Source organism: Notolepis coatsorum (genome assembly GCF_963971535.1).
Source record: "Notolepis coatsorum genome assembly, chromosome: 5".
Lineage (NCBI taxonomy): Eukaryota > Metazoa > Chordata > Actinopteri > Aulopiformes > Paralepididae > Notolepis > Notolepis coatsorum.
In genome coordinates, this window is record NC_140169.1 from 180,712,565 (window position 1) to 180,739,807 (window position 27,243).

The 27,243-nt window shown below is 41.6% G+C and overlaps 1 protein-coding gene across 1 annotated transcript in view; it reads left to right on the forward strand.

Moving 5' to 3' along the window:
• The window catches only part of LOC311227880 (contactin-associated protein-like 5), a gene marked incomplete at both ends in the record, with an annotated part of 428,878 nt that overhangs the window by 188,895 nt on the left and 212,740 nt on the right, over positions 1 to 27,243 (forward strand). The window contains 2 exons of the mRNA XM_084313722.1: positions 9,251 to 9,361; positions 18,697 to 18,890. Coding sequence (XP_084169848.1) covers positions 9,251 to 9,361; positions 18,697 to 18,890 — 305 coding nt within the window. The remainder of the gene's footprint in view (positions 1 to 9,250; positions 9,362 to 18,696; positions 18,891 to 27,243) is intronic.

A 27,243-nucleotide genomic window follows, 5' to 3' on the forward strand; every position in this document is an offset into this window, starting at 1 on the left:
GACCACAATCACAACCACACGCTGGGAAATATCCCAGACCAGTCCTAATCCGCTTTTTACGAATCGGGGACAAAGAGCTGATCCTACAAGCAGCAAAGAAATCTACAATCACAGAGGGGGAAGCCAAACTCACCATTCGCCAGGACCTGCCCACAGAGGTACGTCGAAGACGCAGAGAATTCGACCGGATGACCAAGATATTCATCGAAAAGGGCATGTTTCGAGGATTTGCATACCCTCACCGGCTTCGAATCCTCCATAAAAACAAAATTGTCCTGTTTGACGATCCAAAAGAGGCAGAATCATTCGCCGACGAGCTGGACTGAGGTTTGCCTCGTAAACCGTTACCCATGGTGGAGGTAAGAAGATGACATTTACGTTTTTTTTTGTTTGTTTGCACCCCCTCATTATGACTGTTATAATACGGACAAATCACTTGACTTTGAAACCCCAGAGGAAGGGGTATTGATTTGCCAATACAGTCGCGATCGGCTGTTATTTCTTTTCTCCTCAACGTGTATATTTACTGTCTGGCAGCGGTACTTCCTGCAACAACGTGTGACGTCATACGGACGATACCATGACTAAAGGAAGGGAGGGGGGTACAAGGAATGGCACGAATTTAACATGCATCTGTTTTGCACTGATATTTTTCTCTCAAACATTAGAAGGTCACAATGACTGAATGGTAAAAAGTATGTGGAGAGGAGAACTCTCAACAGTATAAGAAAAAAAAAGAAAAAAAAAAAAAGAAAAAAAAAAAGTCTGCCTAATAAGAAACACCCCTCACCATTCAGTAATATCAGGTGACCAACTCATATTTAACAACATGGGGGGAAGTGAAGAGGGGAGGGGGTGTAAAGAGAAATACAAATAAATAAAAGGAAGTTATTACACTGAAGACAAGAGCTCCAGGGGCCAATATAAGAAAGATTTAATTCTTTTTCAGTTATTTTGTTTTTTCCATTATTGTTTCTCTATGGCCTACTAGGAGTAAGGGGGTAAATGTCGTGGTTCAGAAAACCATGGCTGGGGTGGGTTGATGTATTTCATGTATGTTTTTTATTCTATGTATGTGTATTCTATGTATGTTTTGTGTTCTATGTTTTTTGGTCATGTTTATTAATAAAAGTAATGGCAATATTTTCGAGGCAAATGTATACAGTCATAGATACTCCTCAAAGATTGTACCAACTACCATGTCAGATATAATTATAAATTCGTGGAACATTAAAGGCTTGGGAAATCCTATTAAAAGGAAAAAAATGTTATCCCTTCTAAAAGAAAACAAAGTAGATGTGGCTTTTTTACAAGAAACATATTTGTCAGACACTGAACACGCAAAGTTAAAAAGAGAATGGGTAGGTCAGGTCTATTTCTCATCATATAAAAGTCATAGCAGGGGAACGGCTATTTTGATTAACAAAACAATACCATTTACAGTAGAAAAAACAATTACAGACCCAAACGGACGGTTTGTCTTGGTGTCAGGCTGCATTTGGGGAACATCCATTACTTTTTTGAACATTTATGCCCCCAATGCCGATGAACCCACATTTATGTCTGACATGGTGTTGCTGTTCAATGAAAACTGTAAAGGTTTTGGAGTGATGGCGGGAGATTTTAATCTGACAATGACAGCATTGGATAAGTCTAGTCAAACTAACCATAGCTCCAAATCCTCAAAAGTTCTTCAAGGGTTATGTGCAGAAAGTGGCCTAATTGATGTCTGGCGTGAATTACATCCAGGCATTAAAGACTACAGCTTCTTCTCAAATGTACATAACTCATATAGTAGAATAGACTATGCCTTTATTTACTCAAAATATATATACATGATAAAGGAATGTGAAATTAGCCCAATCATTTTATCAGATCATGCCAGAATATGCATGACTATTCAGTTTAATAGGAACAACTCGTTCACCAAACAATGGAAATTTGATAATTCATTACTCCAAGATGAAGAATTTAAAGTAAAAACGCGAACATGGATTACAAACTACATAAAGGAAAATAATGACCCCCTCATTGACCCTAACATTATCTGGGAGGCTGCAAAAGCCACTTTAAGAGGACTAATAATTTCATATGGTTCATTTAAAAAGCGAGTAAAAAGAGCACAAGCACAAGAACTTGAGAGAGAAGTAATAAGATGTGAAGCACTTCATAAGACAGCGTCTACAGAGGACAACAATTAATTGTGGCCAGGGCCAAATTAAACCTTAATATTTCAAACGAAATTACAACAAAAATGAATTACGTTAGACAAAAGCATTACGAATTTGGCAATAAACCAAGTAAATTACTGGCCCATCAATTAAAGAAAGAACAAACTGAAAGAACTATTAAAGCAATTAATCTCAATGATAATATAACATATCAACCTAAAGAGATTAATCAAGCTTTCTTTGAATTCTACAATACACTTTACAAATCTCAAAGTTCTCATTCACAAGAACAACTGGACCAGTACTTACAAAATAAGAAATTGTCAAAATTGTCTGAATTAGACCAGCAATATCTTAACTCATCATTTACAAAAGAAGAGGTTTTGGCCACAATTAAGTTAATGCCCATAAATAAAAGCCCAGGACCAGATGGTTTTTCTGCTGAATTTTATAAAGAATTTTGGACTGAACTTCATCCCATTTTTATGGCAATGATGTATAATTTCTGTCACAATAGAATACTCCCTCAATCAATGAACCTAGCACATATCACAGTATTGCACAAAAGTGGCAAAGATCCTTTAAATTGTTCATCATATAGACCTATTAGTCTTTTAGATCACGATTACAAGATTATAACCAAATTATTAGCAAAAAGACTAGAAGATATTTTGCCTAAATTGATTAATCCAGACCAATCGGGTTTCATAAAAGGGAGATATTCTGCTGACAATATAAGGAGACTTTTAAATGTAATAAACCATTTGGACACCAGTCGGAGCCCTTCTCTGCTCCTATCACTGGACGCAGAGAAGGCCTTCGATAGGGTTGAATGGAACTTTCTTTTTTCTATACTTGACAAGCTTAATATGGGACCAAACTTTATCGCTTGGATTAAAGCAATCTATAAAAATCCTAAAGCAGCTGTCATTACCAATGGAGCTTCCTCTGATTTTTTTACACTAACGAGAGGGACAAGACAAGGATGCCCACTGTCGAGTTCACTCTTCGCGATGGTGATTGAATTGCTGGCGTCATGTGTACGAGACAATATTCACATTAAAGGACTGAAAATGAATAAGGAGGAACATAAAATATCCTTATACGCAGATGACATTATTTTATACATAAAAGACCCAGAACAGTCCTTATCACACTTATATAACGAAATAGAACAATTTGGAAAATACTCTGGATATAAGTTAAACTTTAATAAATCAAATGCTTGTCTCCTGCATATGACCCCAACCGAAACGATGTATAAAACATATCCCTTTAATTGGTCTCCAGAAGGGTTTAAATATTTGGGAATAAACATTACACCGCAATTAGATAACTTGTACAGGGAAAACTATTGTCCTCTTATAGAAAAGATAAAAACTGATCTGTGTAAATGGTCCACGCTCCCATTATCTCTGCTGGGAAGAATAAATGTAATAAGAATGAACGTCCTTCCAAGACTAAATTTCCTTTTTCAAATGTTACCATGTTACTTATCTACAGAATTTTTCAAATCTATGAATAGACCCATCTCAAAATTTATTTGGTGCAACAAAATGCCTAGGATAAAGTTATTGACACTTATGAAACCAGAATCCATGGGAGGTCTCGGTCTCCCCAACCTCCAACATTATTTTTGGTCAGCCCAATTAAGAAATGTACTGTCATGGTCGTTGGGAAGACGGGACTCACAGTGGTTTCAGTTAGAAGCTAAATTTGTTGACCCGTTACCATTGGACTCTCTCATATTTATAAAACAATTTAAAAAGATAAGAAACATAGGTAATTGCTTCACTGTTTTTAACACACTATGTGCTTGGAAGGACTGCTCAAAAAAACTGGGTATCACCAATTGTACCTCCATATACTCTCCTATCTATCACAATCCTGATCTAGATAAACATCTAAGATCAATTAATATACTCAAATGGGCTCAGTTGGGGATAAGTCAATTCAAAGACCTGTTTCATACAAATATGCAGTTAAAATCATTTATGGATTTAAGAACAGAATATGCCATCCCAAATACTGATTTCTTTAAATATTTACAAATGAGAAACATTATACACATACTGAGAAGAGAAAATAAACTAAGACTAGAATTACATGAAATAGAAGAAATACTAATGTCATCGACCACAATTAAAAGTAAAATTTGTGAATTTTATGACATCTTCTCCAAAGAATGTCACTCATCTTTTTTACCTTTGTTGAGGATCTGGGAGACAGACCTAACCATGAAATTTGTAGAAAATACATGGCTAAATATTTGTGATAGAATACACTTTCCATTTACAAGTAACAAAATCAAAGAAGCAAATTTTAAATTTATCCATAAATTGTATTTAACTCCAATAAAAATGCATAAAATGTCTAGAGATAATTCAATAAACTGTCCTAGATGTAAAACTAACGAAGGAACATTTCTACACATGTTTTGGCACTGTGATAAACTAAAACGATTCTGGAATTGTATTCATTTATTTACAAAATCTGTATTAGAAACGGAATTTGACTTGTCCCCATGTGCCTATTTACTTAATGAATTACCAGAGATCCAGATGGATCCAAGAAAATATAGACTGCTGATTGTTATAACATACTTTGCCAAGAAATGTATTCTCCTGTTTTGGAAAAATGACTCTTCGCCCACTTTTGAGATGTTTCAAGATCAGATATCCCAGCTTCTCCCATTGGAGAGATTGACCTTGGAGGAGCGCGGCCGGGGGTGGATGTTCCGGGACCTTTGGTCTCCGCTGTTTTCTCGATTGAGCAGAGGGGCTGTTGATTGATACGGCTAGTGGCGGTATGTGAATATATCCGCATGCTGTCGCTGGCCGTGTCGATTGGTGGTTTTGCTGTTTGGTTGGGGGAGGGGTGGGGGCCGGGGGTCTTGGGATGTCTATCCCCGGTTGTGTGTTTTTTGGAGGTGGGTTTCCCTAGTGGAAGAAGTTGTACAACAGACGCGTAAGAGGCCTGTCTGTTGTATAACAATGATGTTGTTGTTGTCATTGTTGTTATTATTTATTATTGTTTATTTAAAAATACGTATGAGAAAAAATGAACAGTGTAAACAATATCATTAACTCTGAATATAAAAATATGAGAAAAGCAAACAAGACGCGGTCTCGGACTGGTGGGGGCCCCTGATTCGAGGTCTTGGTGAATCGGAGTGTTAAAGAGGCATGATGCTCTGGCTCGCTGGGGCGCCGGATTTGGGGTCCTCACGGGGTAGGGACCTTGGTTGTCGATACTGGAGATGACGGGTGCTCAAGTAATCTCGCCTTATGGTACATACATGTGGGTATATGCATGTATATATGTATATATATGTATGTGTGTATGTATATGTATATATATATATATTCTTATTAATTTATATATTTAATTTATACATGACTATTTTATTTTTCATTATTCTGATTTAACTGATGGTTTTGTCATTGTCATTATTATTATTATTATTATTATTATTATTATTATTATTATTATTACTGTTATTGTCCTGTGATGTCTTGTTTATTAGTATTGTTATTGTATTGTATTGTCTTGTTTCATGTTGAAAAGGGAAAATAAAGAAAAACTATTTGGAAAAAAAAAAAAAAAATAATTGACCGACACAGAGTTTAGAATACCGAGGCGCCTTGCCGAGGTGTTCTAAACGTAGTGAAGGTCAATTATTTTGCGACAATGACAGAGTATAGGCTATACATTATCCCGCTTATTACATGGCTAACTTACTAACAATATACCTAATTCATTTTACACCATCGACAAGACGAGATCAAATGCAGACGCAGTTGTTGTGTGGCTCCGCTGTCATTATTATCGCCGGCAGGTGTGTCTGATTGCACTGATGCAGTGTGTGTCAGTGGGCTTGATTGCTGCAGCTGTGAACGGCGGTCATTATTGCTCGGCAGAGGTCCATTATCGAGTAATAACGGACCTCTGCCGAGCACTATTGACCAATCACAATCAAGCATTTCGGCGAATGTTAAAACGCCATGTAATAATCCAACATAACAACCTAAAGGCTAGTGCTGGCCACCTAGCCTACTGTACATAATGCAGTCTTTATCACTTTTAATTGCAAGATATTGACTCGTGATAATGCTTTGTCTCTGAAAGTATAGGTTATTATAATTTTATATAGTCTAGTGTTCAAATAATTGAACATGAATTGCAAGAAATGTTAATATTGAATTGCAGTACTTGGAACGTGAGGTTCTGATATGATTTGATTAATATTATCTGCATTATTTTATCCCACTTTATGCTTTGCTCTTGCTGCTTGTTTTACACAGATTTGATGTCTTATTTCTTACTGATGTAAAGCACTTTGAACTGCAATCCCCTGTATGAAAGGTGCTATACAAATAAAGTTATTATTATTATCAAATCGGGAGATCCTTGCTGATGCCAATCGCTAGTATTAACCAAGTATTCATTATTGTAGTCTAGCAATATAATTGGCCAGTGTCTTTGTCTCAAGGACACTATTCCATATTTATATTGAAAGCATGAGGGTAGCCTTGCCTCAAAACTAATAAACATGGACTCTCCATTGTTTCCTGATGAAAGTGTGCAATCCAGATCTGGTCTTGGTCTTCTATAAAATGAGTGTATGCACGTGTGTGCGTGCGCACACACACACACACACACACACACACACACACACACACACACACACACACACACACACACACACACACACACACACGCACACGCACACACACACACACACGCACACACACACACACACACACACACACACACACACACACACACACACACACACACACACACACACACACACACACACACACACACACACACACACACACACACACACACACACACACACACACACACACACACACACACACACACACACACACACACACACACTAAATCCTTCTCTAGTTTCAAAGTCACAGTTTCTCAGCCTTTTCCTCACGTAAAGAGGCACTAAGATGACATTGGAAATAATGTATTAGATACAAATATTCTCTCTGGAAATATCCATCCGGCTGTCTCGTATTTATTTTCTCCTCACACAAACTGAGTGCTCTCTGTGACTGTATAGAGTACCTAGGCACTGTGCTAAAATGAGTATCCACACTTGTCTGTTTGTATTATGAGGAACTCTGGTCCTATGCCAAAGCCATGCAGTACAAATATATACTTTTTATGTTTTTGAAAATGTGCCTATTTCTGCATACTATGGTCTTTAAGCAGTCTTGGAATTGTATTTTGGAGGGATTTTTTTGAGTGGTCAAAATTGCTCTGTTTTGCAGCAAATATATAACTAATGGTATAAACCCCAACAATTGCTACAGCAACTTATGAGCCATAATTGAGCATGGAAATGGGAATCATTAAGCCATCCCATAATGCCCCTATACACTCCAAACCTTTTATAATTTGAATAGATGAGATTCAGTCCCCCACAACTCCAAACAAAAGCATTAATATACAGAGGTGTCTCCCTGTCTTACCAGTATTATCAGATTATTATCATGCAGAACGTCCAATAAGGTGTCTCCTGAGAGTTCCAGCAATATATTATATCAGATATCAACATTGTCCTTTGATCAAGCATGTTCACCTTCACCATGAGTTTATTTTCATGAATAATCTCATAAATACTGAATGGGTCTAAATGGACCTCAGGATATTAAGAGGTACATTCATGAAAAATTCAACCAGATCCTGGTTGGTGTTTACCGTCTGTGTTTTTTACTGTGTAGGTGGTCTTTGACTGTTTCCTTTATTTCAACCATATAATGTCAAACATTAAAACATTTTAAATTATTTTTAATATTTAGTATATATTTTTGTTAATATAATCAGTTTTACAAGTATGTAGTAGTAGTAGTACGTCGTTTAAATTCAACGCAACTTAGTATAAGTTCTGAATACATTCAAAAGTATTTTCAGAAAGTATTCTATATTTTTACTTGGGGGATTCAAAGACACAAGGGTAAAAATAAGCCTACATAACCTAGAATGAAATGATAGAAACTTTGTAAAATGTTAAAGAGTTTAACTTTTCAGTTTTACAGAGAAACCACAAAGGCTTCCCCCTAGCTTTTTTGACAGAATAGATATTTAAGAAAAGCAAGACTATTTTTCTTTCCCAACGACAGTCCATATTAATAAACATCATTGTGAATATGCCAGAATTAGTCAAGAGGCTAGTTTCCATCTAGTCTCAGGCCAGGTGTGAAATTGGCAGCCTAAAGTCAACTCAGATCATGAAAAACAACAAATGGCTGTCTTTCATCTGAACAAGGAGCCGATTGCTTGTTGATTTCCTCTGAACGGCAAGTGACTTTGTCCCAACAATAGGAGACCACAGCACAGATCTCTTCAGACACTCAATGTGCTCCTCAAATCTATGCAGTTTGCTGTGGGTCACTTGAAGGGCTTTGGCTTTGCGTAAACTGATCTCCAAACCTTTGAGGACACGTTCTCTAGAGACCATTTGAATGCAGTACAAATTTACTTGAATTATTTTAGGGGTCCATGCCTCAAAATGCTGAAACTACTCTATTAATATATATATATATATATATATAATATATATATTGTTGATATGTGATGTATGGCACATATGACAGCTTTGGTGTGAATAGCTGTTTCAAAGGACTATTCTTTTCACTCCTTTTCTGACTGATTATGAGGCCCATAATTAGTCTCATCTACCATTCCATGGAGGAAAGGATGAAAAAAAGAGAGTTTACAAAACCATATTTCATTATCCTGCCCATTATGCCTTTAAAACCCAGTGTTGCGATGTATCCATTCTCTCTTAGCCATTTGTCCTCCACGTCTTTTGTTTCCACTATCATCATCAGGGTCTAATGAGGTGTATTTAATTTCTGTCGGTTACCATACAACAGCATTTGTCAGGTGCTGGGGCGTGGCTCATTTCACAGAGTAGCCAGCCCATCCATCATTTAACTGTGAGACAGTGTAAGACACAGTCAAGGAGGTCATTCAAAATGCGCATTAAGCGTTGATGTATATGTATTGGGATGTAATGGTAATGTTTTTTTTCTTTCTCATCTCCCCAGATAACTGCGATGGCCCTTGGGTATCTTCGCTGCCTAAGGGCTCCTTCCAGAGCTCTTCACAGTTGTCAGCTGGTAACAGCCCCCACTTCGCCAAGCTCAACAGAAGAGATGGTGAGCATTAGAGGGAACATCGTGTTTCCATCATCGTTGTCATTACACGTACTTTGCCCCTGGGCCATATTGTAGCATTCCCAAGGAAACTCTCTGTGACAATAATGATTTTGGAGCTTGTGAAGAGAGAGACTTTTTAAAGAATTTGCTGGCTTCAGTAGACCCGCAGTACATTGGTTCAGTATAGTAAATAAATCAGGATCGATACTTGTTTGTTTAAATTGGCCATTGGCCTCATCAGTTGTGCATGTTTGCTTCTCAGTTATTTGTCATTCCTCTTGAGCTACCTGTCATTATAATGAGCAACTGTATCTAGGTTTTGAGGGTACGTGGTTCAGATGGGTAGGCCTATAGTTACCAAAAGCATCAAGAAATGACAAAAAAAAATGAAATGTCAGGCAAATTATAATGATTTTGTTCTGTTGTACAATTAATTTGTCAAGTGTAATTGAAGCGTTTAAAATAGAACAATAGAACAATTAACTAAATATGACAACTGACAACAATCGCTAACATCGGTACACCATTTAATGAGCTTTAGTATGATTTAGGAACTACTGGCATGAATGATGAGAACTAAATTATAATTCAACAATCTCCTGTGAGACTGCCGACTAACATATAGCGTCTGACCTGTAAACAAGTGAGATATCACCTTATGTTAAACAATTACGAGAAGAAGTGTCACCCGTAGCAGTTGGCATCCTGGCCCCTGGCCCTGCCGTCTGGTGTCCTCTCTAAAAGCGCTTTACAATTTCTTCCTCACATTCACTCACACAGTCACACTCCTACAGCAGAGGCAACCATGCAAGGTGCCAACCTGCTCATTGGGGCCAGTTGGGGTTAAGTGTCTTGCTCAAGGACACTCTGACGCGCTGCCAGGAGGAGCGGGAATCGAACCGCGAACCTTCTGTTTATCGGACAGCCGCTTTACGTCCTGAGCCGCTGTAGCCCCAAGGTAGCCTGCTTTTAGCCTCTATTTAGGTTTCCACAAATATAAGGTAAACTACCGCTGAGCAGAATTACTTTTGACCTGAGGGTATTCTCTATACACTAACAGCTGACCGTGACTACTGGGATCTGTGGGCCTATTGTTATTGTTGATGTATAGTGCTGACCGTAATGCAATGGACTATACTACTGTATTGATGGTTAACTTAAAAGTAATGTAATACTTGTAATATTATATAGAAATATATAATATATAATGTAATATTAAATGGTTTGGATTTGATATGGTCAGGGACCTCTGCTCCTAACACCCTCTGCACTTAACCTACCTACCATCTGTTGGCTGTGGTGCTCAGAAATTCTACGAACGCTTCAGCAAGAGAGACAATTACATTGATTATACTTGTATCTACGGGGAGTGAATTATCATGCTGCATACCTGCTGAAATATGAATAAAGCGTATCTAATTATATGGTGATTTTTGCCACTTTGTAGTAACATAAACGATTTGATTGCTGAAATGTAATCAATATTGTAAACATTATTTTAATCAATTCCTGTCAGTGAGTGATACATAACACACCTCAACATGTACATGAAAGATTATGTACAGGTCAGATTAAAATCGTGTCATTGCACTAGCAATATGATAGTCCCATGCAGAACATAATTATTTTCTTATTGTCAACATAGCCTATGAAAAACCTATAATGCATTTATATAATGCATTTCTCCTACTACTAAAGTATGGTCCATCTAGCCGACACCTTGAATCTTTCCACGGACTCGAGTGCAATGTGTAATGTGCATACTTGGGAACTTCACTGTTCTCTTTACTACTTGTACATTGATACTGTAGATATAGCTTGCTGCCTACAGAATTATTACTACATAATTTTACATGGTAATACATTATGATATCTAAAGCTGGAAATATGTGTTTGCAAGTTGTATTTAATGACTTTAGCAGAAAAAGGGAACGTATGGCTTCCTGGTTGAGTAAGAAGAGTATTGAGAGTAGAAGAAATAAAATTGTGCCTGTAAGCTATACAGTAGGTTGATAATACGATACTAATCAAATTACACTGGTCTTTAAAACGAAGAAGATGAGAAACTGATCTCTGATTGAAATAATTTAACAAGAATATAAAAATATAATGGCTATAATGCATAAATAGATGTGCATGCCATCATACCAAAGTAACAGCTAATGGAGACCGCTAATGCCAACAACAAAAGCGTGTCTGCCAGTTAATCTTGATGGCCCGTGTGATAATTAAAGGTTAGTGGCTCGGGTTCAGAGCCTGCTCTGGGTGCGAACTCATCTCCCCCTGTCATTTAGTATGAGAGGGTCAGTTACACGGTTGGAGACGACGTAATTGAGCCGTCCGGTTAGATTTTATCGTCTGGAAATATGCAGGAAAGAGAAATGTGAGAAACTGTTTTGAGCAGCTCAGTGATGGAAAATAGTAGAGAATGAGGGAAAATGGCAGTTGAAATGAGATGAAACACAAGTCTATGCACATTGAGGATCAGGCGTCATCGTGGACCGTCATTGGAATACAGGTGAAACATCCATTTGCAGAGTGCAGAGTGCTCCAGCAATATCAAAACACTTTGTCCTTTTGTCACCAACTTTTACCATCACTGTGAGTGAGGATTTACTCTCATGAATAATCTCATAAATACTGAGTGGGCCTTAATGTAACTCAGAATATTAACAAGAAAATGAACTACAGCCTGGTCAAAAGGTTACAAATCGAAGTAAACAGCTGTAGATTTGTCAGCACTGAGCCATAAGGACAATGAATTATTATAATAATAATAGTAGTAGTGGCGATGGTGATGGTGGTGGTAGTAGTAGTAGTAGTAGTAGTAGTAGTAGTAGTAGTAGTAGTAGTAGTAGTAGTAGTAGTAGTAGTAGTAGTAGTAGTAGTAGTAGTAGTAGTAGTAGTAGTAGTAGTAGTAGTAGTAGTAGTAGTCAGGGCCGCCTCAGGGGGTGTGCGAGCAGTGCGGGCCTCGCGGGAAGGGGGGCAATCACTATTGGAGCTCTGGGGCTCTGCAGCAGACATACTATTGGTTTCAACGAAGGGAGGGGTTACATCATGTGTACGCCGGCGTGCGTCAGCTGCGATTGACTATTTTGCGCGTGCAGCTTTGGAGGATATGCTTAGTTATGCCAGCCAAGAGGAAGAGGACGGTCATTCGGCAGATGGACTGAAGATGAAAGTTGTTGCATGTTAGACAGTTCAGTCAGGCTAGCCATGTCAGCTTATCTAAAGGCAGGGACAGCTAGTTAGCTTTAGCTACGTTATAATATCAAGTGCTAACGTGTGGTTCAGTCGGGATAGCCATGATGATGTCGGCTAGTAGCTAGCTTAGCTAAAGGCTAACTAGCGTTAGCTAACCTAGAGAGAGCGCGTGCAGCATTGTTATGCCAAGATGAAGAGGACGGTCATTCGGCAGATGAACTTCGTCAACTCCACGCGGTTGTCTCCATCCTCTTGGACGTTTGGTGAGTTTTTAATGCACTCTATTCTATTCCCGCCGTGGATATATCTCTCTCTCTCTCTCGGGAGCCAAACGGGCCGGCTAGCTGTTGTATCTAATGTTATATTGAGCCAAAGCGGGCCGGCTAGCTAACGTTATATTGAGCCAAACGGGCCGGCTAGCTGTTGTAGTAGCTAACAGTGTGTGGCCTGGTGTCAGTACCTGGCTACTCTATTTGCAGTTAGCCTATTTAGCTGATGTCGGCCATTGGCTCCTTGCTACTTTGTTTTATCTGGTATAGACCCTCTTCTCTTTGGATTTAAGTGTTGATCTTTGTCCTTTTGGATCTATGTATATTCATGTTGCCTTTGTGAAGTTATCTTTTCCTTCTGTTTTGTTCTTCCATTAAAAGTTGAATATCCTTTAGGGGCTCATCTTTGCTTATCTCTCTCATACATGCTCTCTCTCTAACACACACACACACACACACAGACATGCTCTCTCTCTCTAACACACAAACACACATGCTCTCTCTCTCTCTCTCTCTCTCTTTCTAACACACACAGACATGCTGTATATCTCTCTCTAACACACAAAATGACATGCTCTCTCTCTATATATTTCTCTCTCTTTCTAACACACATATACATGCTCTCTCTCTAACACACACACACAAACAGACATGCTCTCTCTCTATCTCTCTCTCTTTCTAACACACACAGACATGCTCTATCTATCTCTCTCTCTTCAATTCAAATGGGCTTTATTTCACATTCTTGTATTTCTCCTAGTAGGTATGGGAGTTTTGAGTTATTGTCCATGTTTTCAAAGTCTCTTTGGGTGTTTGCAATTTGTGGGAAGTATATGTCTTGGTATAGTGGGCAGGTTGTTAAGAAGTGGAGCTCGGCTTCCACCTCATCTTGTGTGCAGTGGGTCTGTCTTCGCTTGGGAGCCAGGTCTGCCTATGGCGGCCTTTCTCGATGGCTAGGCTGTGCTCGCTGAGTCTGTACCTAGTCAAGGATCTTCTTAGTATTGGGTCAGTCACAGTGCTCAGATATTCTGCCACTGTGTACTCTCTGTTTAGGGCCAAATAGCATTTCAATTTGCTCTGGTTTTGGGTTGTTTCTTTCCAATGTGTCTCTCTCTCTCGCTCTCTCGCTCTCTCTCTCTCTGGCCTTGCTCTGGTGGAGGGTCAGGGGCATTGCCGGGTCTGTGCAGCGATAACACTGTATATTGACTGTAGAACGGGAGCTCTCTCTCGCTCTCTCTCTCTTGCTATATGTTGACTGTATCATGCCTAGCCTCGGGCAGCGCTATTATTTAAGAATATGTTGACTGTATGATTTTTTTTTTTTTTTTACCTTTTAGGGGGGGGGGGGGGGGGGGCTCACGTTTAAATCTCGAACAGGGCCTCGCATTTCTCCCAGGCGGCCCTGGTAGTAGTAGTAGTAGTAGTAGTAGTAGTAGTAGTAGTAGTAGTAGTAGTAGTAGTAGTAGTAGTAGTAGTAGTAGTAATAATAGTTGTAATAGTAGTAGAGTAGTAGTAGTTGTAGTAGTAGTATTAGTACTAGTCCAACATCTGTGCTGTGAGCCATACATACTATGCATTTAAGAAGTAGTAGTTTTTGTTGTAGTATAGAAGTCGTAGTAGTAGTAGTAGTAGTAGTAGTAGTAGTAGTAGTAGTAGTAGTAGTAGTAGTAGTAGTAGTAGTAGTAGTCGTAGTAGTAGTAGTAGTAGTAGTAGTAGTAGTAGTAGTAGTAGTAGTAGTAGTTAGTAGTTGTTGTTGGCTAGTATATTAGTAGTAATGGTAGTAGCGGTAGTAGTAGTAGTAGTAGTAGAATAATCGTAGTAGCAGTAGTAGTAGTAGAATGTAGCAGTAATAGTTGTTTTCATTGTTGGTAACATGATGTAACATCAAGACCTGACCAAAAATGCTGGATTAATAAACTTCAAGTATTTTAACAATATAGTTGATCTTGCCATGAACTGGGATAAGATACATTGTCATAGAAAAAAAAATAAAATAGGGTTAGGGACACAGACATTTTAGACAGAAATTGTAAGGTGTTGATACTGTAGTAATTAAATTGTGACATTTACCTTACCATTTAATTTTTATTTTTTTTACCTTTTAGGGGGGGGGGGGGGCCTCGCGTTTAAATCTCGCACAGGGCCTCGCATTTCTCCCAGGCGGCCCTGGTAGTAGTAGTAGTAGTAGTAGTAGTAGTAGTAGTAGTAGTAGTAGTAGTAGTAGTAGTAGTAGTAGTAGTATTAGTAGTAGTAGTAATAATAGTTGTAATAGTAGTAGAGTAGTAGTAGTTGTAGTAGTAGTATTAGTACTAGTCCAACATCTGTGCTGTGAGCCATACATACTATGCATGTAAGAAGTAGTAGTTTTTGTTGTAGTATAGTCGTCGTAGTAGTAGTAGTAGTAGTAGTAGTAGTAGTAGTAGTAGTAGTAGTAGTAGTAGTAGTAGTAGTAGTAGTAGTAGTAGTAGTAGTAGTAGTAGTAGTAGTAGTAGTAGTAGTAGTAGTAGTAGTAGTAGTAGTAGTAGTTAGTAGTTGTTGTTGGCTAGTATATTAGTAGTAATGGTAGTAGCGGTAGTAGTAGTAGTAGTAGAATAATCGTAGTAGCAGTAGTAGTAGTAGTAGTAGTAGAATGTAGCAGTAATAGTTGTTTTCATTGTTGGTAACATGATGTAACATCAAGACCTGACCAAAAATGCTGGATTAATAAACTTCAAGTATTTTAACAATATAGTTGATCTTGCCATGAACTGGGATAAGATACATTGTCATAGAAAAAAAAATTAAATAGGGTTAGGGACACAGACATTTTAGACAGAAATTGTAAGGTGTTGATACTGTAGTAATTAAATTGTGACATTTACCTTTAGAGCAAATATATTGTTATTTAGAAATGAATAATCACAACAATGATAAACCAAATTTAATGACAACATTTTATTTGATATGTTATAGGACTTATTTTTTCTTGCATAGACACTAGTCTAAAACAAAAAAGAATAATAAATAAAAATCCCAGCACCTCCTTCTTCCTCTGCATTGGACACAATGTTTTTGGTGGTGATAGCAACACGCCACATTTTAAATGAATGGCCTGCCTGGATACCCCACACCCAAGAGAAATGGACTTAATACCTGGGCAATAATTAGGTAAGCAGTGACATCACTATATACTACATCATCATCAAGCAATCATTTTTAACAGTACATTTTTTGGCTTGTTAAACGACGAGGAGTACATGATGTAATTTTCCCCCAGTGCCTAAATAACATTTAACACTGCCAAATCTGTACAAAGACAAGGCGAAATCCATTTGCCATAATATAACCGCCTTTGAATAAATGAGGCAGTGCGTCTTCCCATCTTCTCCTCATTAAATAAGCTTTAACTTATTCATGATTATTGTCACTACCAAAGATCCTCTTAGAAATTTGGAACCCGGCCCGGGCTTGCCCCACCACCACGACTGTTAATACATTCTTAGCGATTCAGGGTTTGTCGTCACTGATGTCTTGGGAGATTTCCATAATGAGATTCTACTTTGGCCAATCTGTGTTCCTTCAGAAGGACGGGGTCGGTCAAATTAGACGAGGAAGGCGAGCCCCCTGATCGCTCCACGGCCAGGAATCATCGATTGGTAAACAGCGAGGGAAGATCCCGTCACAACGGAATCAATTTGAGCAATGCTCTCCATTTTAGCATCTTTACAAACCACCCAGGGACGGCCAGCCCAGACTAATGAGGCGGAGTAAAATGCCAATTCAGGATGTGTTGCATGCATGTCATGAACACGCCCTGCGCTTCACACTCCCTGTACCCAGTATATTTTTAACCATGGTCAACCGTCACTCTGTGTACATGTAGCAAACAGTATCGCCTGGCTCCCAGGTGTGTGTGTGCGTGTGTGTGTGTGTGTGTGTGTGTGTGTGTGTGTGTGTGTGTGTGTGTGTGCGTGTGCGTGTGCGTGTGCGTGTGCGTGTGCGTGCGTGTGTGTGTGTGTGTGTGTGTGTGTGCGCGTGTGCGTGTGCGTGTGTGCGTGTGCGTGTGCATGTATGCGTGTGTGTGTGGGGTGGTTGTAAACAATATTTCCTCTCTGGTTTGATATTCTGCACTCATCTGCTCCCATGGTGTCGAGTCCCATCCCACCTCAGCTGAGTAATGAACATTTCTGCCAGAGCTGACCCGCTTCTTGGGCTTGATAGCTCTGAGGAGCCTCTGGGACTTCGACACATATCTTCATCACGGGACTCACGCTATAACGCACTGTACGTCCTCAACCCCATGCTTTAATAATCATGTCCCTGAATTCATAACTGCGTATGAAATGAGTAGTGTAAGGACAAACAAGGCCATACGTCTGAGGTGAGGGAAATCGAGAAATCCGATGGCCAAATAATAATAATAATATAATAATAATAATAATAATAATAATAATAATAATAATAATAATAATAATAATAATAATAATAATAATAATAATATAATAATAATAATAATAATACTAATAATAATATATAATAATAATAATAATAATAATAATAATAATAATAATAATAATAATAAAATAATAATACTAATAATAATAATAATAATAATAATAATAATAAATAATAATAATAATAATAATAATAATAATAATAATAATAATAATAATAATAATAATAATAATAATAATAATAATAATAATAATAATAATAATAATAATAATAAAGTAGAAATACAGAAGGGAGGACCCGGATAGCGATTTGTACAGCTTTTCCTGAAATATATTGTGGGGGGAGGGTATAATTCTAGGATTTATTTGCTACTGGTTCTTTGTGTAACTGAGGATTCAAACCCACAGAGCGCCCAAACCATGAGAGGATAAAACATCAGCCATTCAAAGGGTAGCCTACCTGGCACATCTTAGAACTCAATACAGGACGCCACTGAGGTATTTTCATATACACATATAAATCCATACTGCGGTGACTCTGTGAGGTGTAAGACGATCTCAAATGATTTGAAAATAGCCAATGCCCCCCCCCCCCCCTTTTCTCTTGGCTCTACCACTTTAGAGATAACCCCAAGTTTGAAATCCACTGTAATAAATCAACGGACGAGAGCTCAGGTCATCCCCCATGGGTTTAAACAGTACGGTAGCTACAATATAATGGAATAATGGAATATGGCGTAAGCAGGATGTGCAGAAATAAGTTGGAATCACATTGAAAAGTGTCTCAGTAAATACAAGTTGTACTTACTAACTCAACTGTGTAACTGTACAAAATAGTCGATATTTTACTTTAATTTGTTGTTTCAATTATCATTTTACCACTCTTTCATCTTTTTGAGCACAAAACATGACCGATTCCTACCATGACGTTTGAGTTTGTGAAACTCAATGTTGAAACGATCTCTGTATTTCAGTTTGCTACACAGAAAATCGCTCCGTTACAAGTACTGTATGACCACAGCGATCCAAGACAATCGTGCTCCAACTCCCACACACTAGCTATATCGGCCTATTTTCTGCTCTAGCATTTTCAAACACACCTACGCACGCGCACACACACACACACACACACACACACACACACACACACACACACACACACACACACACACACACACACACACACACACACACACACACACACACACACACACACACACACACACACACACACACACACACACAGTCACACAAGCACATACACATAAGCATACACAGACAGAAAAAGATACCAGGGGTGCTGTGTACCATCTGGTAAAGGTTGTGTGGTATGGTTGTATGGTATACGTTCACGCTGAGTTTGCTAGAGATCAGTATGCACGGCTGTGAACCTTCCAGTCTCATCTAGTTTTCATGCCTGTCCTACTAGGAGCAGGAGGCTGGTCTCCCCTGGTGACGGACAGACAGCCCTGGCTGCAGCTGGACCTCCGGGACAGGATGGAGGTGGCGGCCGTGGCCACACAGGGGCGCTACGACAGCTCCGACTGGGTCAGCAGCTATCTGCTGCTCTACAGTGACACGGGACGGGCCTGGAAGCAGTACAGACAGGAGGACGGAGTAGGGGTGAGTCGACGGCTGAGCAAAATGGGATCTATTTCCTTTATCTGGACCGTTTCCACACAGTCCTTTTTGTCATTTCTCCCGTTCTCTCCATCCAACCATATTTCAGATGTGCGTTGAATCGTGTGCTCTTCCATGAATTCCTATTTTAAAATAGAATGCAAGAAGGGATGTGTTTATAAAAAGAAAAACATGGTAAAAAAAACACACTGGGAAAGGCATCATGGCATGCAGTCTTACCTTATGATAATAATAATAATAATAATAATAATAATAATAATAATAATAATAATAATAATAATAATAATAATAATAATAATAATAATAATAATAATAATAATAATAATAATAATAATAATAATAATAATAATAATAATAATAATAATAATAATAATAATAATAATAATAATAATAATAATAATAATAATAATAATAATAATAATAATAATAATAATAATAATAATAATAATAATTCATTACATTTACGCTTTTCTAGACACTCAAAGCGCTCGCCACAATGTAGGGTGGAAATTGCCTCCTTCACCACCACTGGTAGCACCCAACCTTGGGCTACGCAGGCTCAATGGCTACCATACACTGGCACCAGGCACACATCACACTACACAATGGCTGAACGCCTCAGGAGACAGGGATTGATATCAGCCAATTAAGGGGAAGGGATGATTAGGTGGCCTTGATGTCAGAGACCTGATTGGGAATTTGGCCAGGAACGTCGGGGAACCCCCTACTCTTTTGCTATAGGCATCCTGGGTTCGTTAATGGCCGAGATTCATGCAACATGCCTCCTCCTCGGCCTCATCCCCACGTGGCAGCTGGCTAAACATTGTTCCAGTTTAAATGTACCACTCTTGGGGCCATTGCCCATCTTCCGTGCAAAATGACACACAGTCAACAAAGATAAACCTTTACCCATGGTTACCCATGTTTACCCATTGCCCTGGACCAAACGTTACTTACAGGGGGAAATGTCAGCTGCAGGACAATGGGTGATCCAAATAACTTCTGCACACTGTCCCTGTTTTTCACAAATGGTCGCAATAGTATCCATCATATTTTGGCCTAAAGACAAACGGCAGTAAAACGGCAGACAATCACCAAGATCCAATCTACAAAAGGAAATTGACATTGGTTATGACCGGCAGAGGCTCAGGAAGAAGAGCAGTCGTCTGGCAATCGGAATTCTGACCCCCCCCCGTGTCCAAGTGTCCTAACCCCTAACTGCTCCCGATGAGCAGTTTGGGACCTTGCATGGTCGCCTCCGCCGTCGGTGTGTGAATGGGTGAATGTGAGGCATATAAAAGCGCTATATGCAGTCCATTTGCCTGAGGAGGAGTCACATGTGTGTGTGTGTGTGTGTGTGTGTGTGTGTGTGTGTGTGTGTGTGTGTGTGTGTGTGTGTGTGTGTGTGTGTGTGTGTGTGTGTGTGTGTGTGTGTGTGTGTGTGTGTGTGTGTGTGTGTGTGTGTGTGTGTGTGTGTGTGTGTGTGTGTGTGTGTGTGTGTGTGTGTGTGTGTGTGTGTGTGTGTGTACACACTATTAACAAAGAGAAGAAAGGAAAGAAGTGGACAAGAGGGTCACGAAGGTGCAGGGATTTTCACCGTGGCCCGTTCTTAAAACTAGTAATATTAGTTGTTGAAGGAATGAGGAAAAACCAAGGCAAAAATGTATTTGAGCCAAAGGAGAAGGTCCCGCACAATGTTTAGTTTGCTAAATTGATCTGAAGGACAGAGTGAATCAAATACGTCCTAGAAGAGAGGATGCTACTAAATACTCTGGACGAGAATCATCAAAGTGACAACATCAATGCTAGTTCACAGTATCAGACCTAGGTGAAATACTTAGAAAAATACATAGAAAAATAGAACAATCATCTTGAACACACATGTATCGTGATGATTATACTAGGTGTAACTGAGGGGTACAATTCCCTGACTGTATTGAGAGTATGGTATCATTAAACCACTACTTAGTTATGTACTTTAATTACTGGCCATACAGTACACGGTATATCTGGTGAACACCCACACAAGAATACGGCTTAACAAAGAAAGTTATATTTAGAAGTATTTATTATTAGAGCAGCAACAATAGGTTACAATATTGAGAATTATGAATTGCGCTTATATGGCGAAGAACACTTAAGTAGGTCAAGAGCGTAAGTCCATGAGCATATTAAGATGGGTATAACTGACACCACCTGTAGCATAAGAATTACATAAGGCACACTCGTAGTCAGCTGGAGATACTAAGGGGGTTCCCTCCGGTTGTAAGCCAGCAGGGGAGAGGAATGGTCGGGAGCAAAGTCTGGATCAACGAGGAATAAAGAGACTCCAGATACAGGAGACAATAATCCTTTGGTCCGTAGACAAAGCAACAGCTATACTCCGGTATGCAAGACAGCATGGATGAAAGCTAGCCAGCCTCTGTGGGTCCTAGAGGCGGGCTCGACGGTGCTCCTCACAGGGTAGATCCCACACAGCAGTGGGGTAGACGGTTCTCTGCTCCAGCAGCCACAGTACCAAAGCAATATAATCCAGCCGGAAAAGGCTCTGCATTCGCCGGTGTAGGTTCTCCGGTGTACATATCCAACGGTTCTCGTCTAGGACTCCTCGGATGGCGGCACGAGTTTAGGCCGCCTAGCCTGGATAAGTGCACTAGCTCGGTACGACGAACCGGTGGTAATGCTGGTCACTGTAGAACGGTAGCCGCACGATACACTATAAATAATAGACTATTACTTTACAATAGAATAAGTCGAACTCGACGATACAGCGTTAAACTCTGACACTTTAGCTATCAATTCGCACGCGGTTCTCAAGGCTCTATTTAGGGGCAAAAGGGGCCCACTTCACGGCACGTTGTATCGTGGTGAAGGCTTCAACGTTTTGGGTCAACTCACTTTTAGGCTAAGTGCTTCTGTATCCACCTGCGACGTATTTATACGTAAGGTGAATAATCTAGTGCCAACCTCAGTTCTGTCTCATATTACTGCGCAAACCTGGACATGTTGAGACATGTCTTAGCGGTAGCTTTGAACTTGCCATTGGGGGTATGGCCGTTGGCGCCTAGGGGTCGCTGTCCAATAGGAGAACGAATATTATGGTCTGGCCTGTACCTAGGTAAAGGGATATTCCGTGTATATGTACAAGGAATATACAAGGGATATCAGACGATATACAAATATTATACAATATATCTCAAGTAATAAATATATATATTCGGTTTAATCTGACCCTTTGTAACAGCCGCCTCCTAATTAGTCTGCACCTAATTAGATAAGCAGAGACAGATTAACCGTCTTGTCCACTACTCAATGTCCGTTGTGAGGAGTAGGGCAATTCACAAAGTCAGTGGGTCATGGTCGTCATCAAGGGAGTCAGGTAGCCTTGGCAACTCTATCAGCCTCGCCACGGGTCGGGTGTATGTCCGTCCCTGGACGAGCACTTCTGCTGCTCTGACCTTTCCGTCGGCACCAGTGATCACTTTGCTTATGCGGCCGGCCGGCCACATAGCTCGGGGTAGTGACTGGTCTATGATCATGACGACTGTGCCCTCCGTCAAATTGTCTCTTTCTTTTACCCATTTCTGGCGGGTCTGTAGAGACGGTAGATAGTGGAGGAGGAAACTGTTCCAAAACTTGTCAGCCAATACTTGACTGTACCTCCACATTCTTCGGCCGTTCGCTTCCTCAGGTCTGTACACTGTCTGTGGGAGCGCGGGGTCCAGCCGCCCCATCAAGAGAGTGTTGGGGTTGACTGGGTCGACATCTGCTACATCACTTGAGACGTAACCGAGGGGCTTTGAGTTCAATACTCCCTCGATCTCTGTGAGGACTGTCGTGAGGACTTCTTCCGCCACGGTCTGGGCCCCAAGCACGGCGTACAGGGCTGTCTTTATTGAACGTACTTCTCGTTCCCAGGTTCCCCCGAAGTGAGGGGCGTTCGGGGGGTTAAACTGGAAATCAAACTGAGAGGGAGCGAGGTGGGTCTTAAGTTCTGGGCCCATAGCTTGGAAGCTCTCTCTCAGCTCTCTTTCTCCGCCTTTGAAGTTTGTCCCGTGATCAGACAATAATATAGACGGTTTTCCTTTCCGCGCTGTGAATCTCCGGAAGGCCATAAGGAATGAGTCCGTACTCATGGTTGGAAGGAGTTCTATGTGTATCGCTCGGGTGGTCATGCATTTGAATACAATACCCCACCTCTTCTCCGTCCCTCTTCCTTTCTTCACATACAGCGGGCCGAAGCAGTCCATACCGGTGGAGTGAAAGGGCTTGTCGCCGAGTCGGAGGCGACAGGGGGGTAGGTCAGCCATCCTGGGTATACTGGGCTGTGCTCGCCACTTGCGACAGTCTAGACAGGTCCGCTGGAAGCGTCGTACTGCTTCTCTTCCTTGCAGTATCCAATAGCGACGTCTGATCTCAGCGAAGACTCTCTCTGCCCCAGCGTGGTGCACGTCCTCGTCGTATTTCTTTATGATGAGCTCTGTGACCTTGTGTCGGCTGTTGAGAACTATAGGGAACTTGACGTCATCCGTTAAGTCCGGGGCCCTTCTCAGACGACCACCCACTCTTATGAGATCATGGGCGTCGCGCTCAGGGGCCAAGTGGAGCAGTCTGCTGTCTGACGGGACTGGCTTTGATCCCTGCAGACAGTCTAGCTCGTCGGGGAACGAGTCTCTTTGGGCTCGCTGTAGCAGAAGGAGTTCTGCTTCTTCGTAATTAGCTGCATTAATGTCAGTAGTGGAGGGAACCTCAGGGTGGTGCCACAGGAATGTCTTTAACTGTGCACTCTCAAGGGTGGGGCAGTCGTCTATGTTGGGGTCTGTGGGGACTGGTGGTGGGTCAACCCACAGAACATAGATTTCTTCAACTCTGCCTCCTCTTGACTAGCCTCCCGTGGGGTGGGGTTAGGCCACTCTTCTTCCGGGAGCTTGAGGAACTCGGGACCGTCACTGTAGATATTGTGACGTGTGAGGTCATCCAGGGACATTCCCTGTGTGATGACGTCTGCTGGGTTCTGTTTTGTGTCCACGTACCTCCAGCATGCTGATTCTGTTAAATCTTGGATCTCTGTGATTCTGACTCCCACGAAGACCTTGTATCTACACGAATCGGACTGGATCCATGTGAGTACGGTCATGGAGTCTGACCACAGGATTGTTCTTTGCACCGGGATGGTGAGTTCACGTTGGATTAACGTGGCGAGTTGCGCTCCTACTAGGGCTGCGCAGAGCTTTAGACGCGGGATCGATTGTTGCTTGCGGGGGGCTATTCTTGAACGAGCCAGGATGAAGGCGGTATGTATTTCTCCTCCCTCCTCTCGGGCCCGCAAGTAGGCCACCGAACCGTAGGCTACTTCGGAGGCGTCGCTGAAGACGTGCAGGTCAATCTGGCACGTCTCCAGCCGCACTGTGGGTGGGAAGTAGCTGCGGCGTATGTTGACACATGGGAGCGAGTTGAGTTCTGTTTCCCACTCTCTCCATGTGGAAGCAAGGTGGTCGGGTATGGGGTCGTCCCAGCCCTGGTCCTTGTCCCACAGCTCTCGCACAATCATTTTTGCCCTGGTGGTGTAAGGTAGAATACATCCCAACGGGTCATATTGTCTGGCGAGTGTTCTGTATACGCTCCGTCTGGTGGTCGGTAGTGAAATCGACCTTCCCTGCTCCTTGATCAGGGGTGTGTGTCTATAATGGAGCGAGTCTGTTTTGAAGCGCCAGACTAGTCCTAATGTCATTTCTTGGGCTTCACCTGGGATGGTCGCCATCCAGGTCTCGCTGCTTGCTGCCTTGTTCTCTGGGGAGAGGCTGCGCAGTACTTGAGGGTCGCTACTGGCCCACTGCCGGAGATCAAAGCCGCCTTTGATGAGGGAGGCGCGGAGCTTGAGTAGGAGGGCCTCTGCCTCTTCTGGCGTCGAGACGCTTTGCAGACAGTTGTCCACGTAGAAACTCTTCTCTACACTTTGTCGGACCTCCTCGTCAGCTGCTGGGTCCTCTGCGACATGTTTTTGCAGTGCGAACGTAGCACAGCATGGGCTGCATGTGGTTCCGAAAGGGAGGACTTCCCATTGATAGATGGATGGTTGCTCATCCCCGATCCTCTCTCTCCATAAGAACCGCAGCAGGGGCTTGTCCTCTTCCACTAGTCGCACCTGCAGGAACAATCCTTTGATGTCGCCGCTGATGGCCACCTTGTTCTGGCGGAAACGTAGCAACACGCCTAGTAGAGAGGGGCCGAGTGTTGGACCGGGCAAGAGTTCTTTATTCAGATTCTGTAATCCGATCTGGTAGCTGCAGTTAAACACAATACGATCCTTGCCGTTGTGGTGGACCTTGTGGTGGGGCACGTACCATGATTCGGTCGTCTGATCGGCCTCTTGAATGTCAATTTTCTTTATGTGTCCCGCTGTGATTAGCTTGTCAATCTCAGCGCGGTACACCGTGGCTTGAGCGGGGTCTCTGGCTAGGCGCCGCTCGGTGTTCAGTAGATATCGCTCCGTCGCTTCTTTTGAGGCGTGGAAGGTGGGCATACCCTCTCGCCTCAAGAGTGGAGTTGCGTATCTCATCACTCCATTGACCTCGACTCTCTTTGTCCTCCGCTCGAGGAGGGCTATGGCATAAATGTCTTCCTTGGAACGAATGTGTTTCTTTTCGTTCTTAAAGGGCATTGTCTCTAGTGTCCATAGCCTCTCGACGTGCTGTAAGAGGGTGGTGTCTTCTTCTGTCACTCTGGAGTGGAGGCAGCGAGTGGCTGCTGGTCGGTTGGGAGACCTGGAGAGGGGGCCTTGTAGTGTCCATCCTAGGCGGGTCTCGACTGCTGCTGGACAGCCTCTGGGCCCAATGTGGACCCGGTCCGTTGGGACGATGAGGTGTGCGTGGTCGGATCCTATGAGCAGGGTCGGGGTGGCGCCGTCGATGAGCGGTATAGGTAGTTGACGCAGGTGCACGTATTTTTCCATCAGCTTGGAGATGGGGTAGGTGTACCGCGACAGGCCTATGTCTTGGCTGGTGAAAGCGTTAGTGATCCTATACCGCCTCTCTGGCTGCCCGCTTGCTGCGATAGTGAAGGAGACGTTCTCACCCTTTATTGTTTTCAGGTCTCTTCTTATAGTACGTGTTGTGAAGGATCAGATTAAACCGAATATGTATATTTATTTATATATATATATTTAATTGTATTTGTATATCGTTTGATATCCCCTGTATATTCCTTGTACAATATGCATTGAATATCCCTTTAGTCTACTAAACAGCCCATAATAGTTTCATTCTACCATTGGACGAGAACCTGGCGCCAGGTTGCCATACCCCTAGGTCCAAGTTCAATCGTGCCGCCTAACATGTCGAGGCAAGCCCCGGTTCCGCGCAGGAATATGTCGGGCGAAATACGAATGGTACTATTTGTTCATAGCGCATATATATATGGCGCAAGTAAAGTAGAACTTTCTTTTAGTCCAGTTCTTTACCCTCCAACAGAGTGACAGACGCAAAGCCTCCCCACGACGCACGTGCGGTGTAGTAAGGCCTACTTGGCCCAGAATAGGCATTGAGATATCGTGTAGATTAATAGTTGAATAGTCATAGTTTGGCACTATACCGTCGAGTTGGACGTATTCTATTAGGCTAATAATAGTCTATTTATGTATGGTGCATCGTTCGGTTAGAGTTCTAAAGTTATCAGTACCCCCATCGTTCCTGACGTTATCTGGACGCTTAACCAGGCTGGTCAGACCCCTAGTGGTGATTGCATCCGAGGAGCTCCGGGCCAAGAGCGACTGGACCTGTATATTGGATTACTCTACCCGGACGACGGCGAGCCTTCCACGGCTTGGATTATGCTTTGTGTGCTTTGATTATTCCATGGATAAAGGCCAACACTGCGGAGTGTTGGAACTACACCCCGGAGAGGACTCCAGGTGAGACGGCGCTCTACACGTGAGGTCGCCTCACGTCTCTCCGTTGTGGACCGGCAGATACCGTCCACAGAGGGTCCAGCTGTATTCGTCTGCGGTCCGAGGTTCTGTGGGCACCGTGTCCAAGACTTTGGATTCTCCCAAGACACCGTCGGCCAGATGGGATACCGCCAGCGGCTTCTCTAACCCCCCCCTCCTACTGTCTTACAACCAGCGGGACCCCCCCCCCCCCCTTAGTGTATCCAGCTATAATCATTTAAGTACCATCGCTATCGTTTCCTAAATATTCCAGGTTGTATACTTACTCCCTGCGTAACCAGAGATTGGACATTCAATGTTGATTTACCTACGAATACTCATTTGCCATAAAAGTGCATATTTCATATTTCAAATCATAAATGTAATTAAGTGATCGTTGTATACACCCTT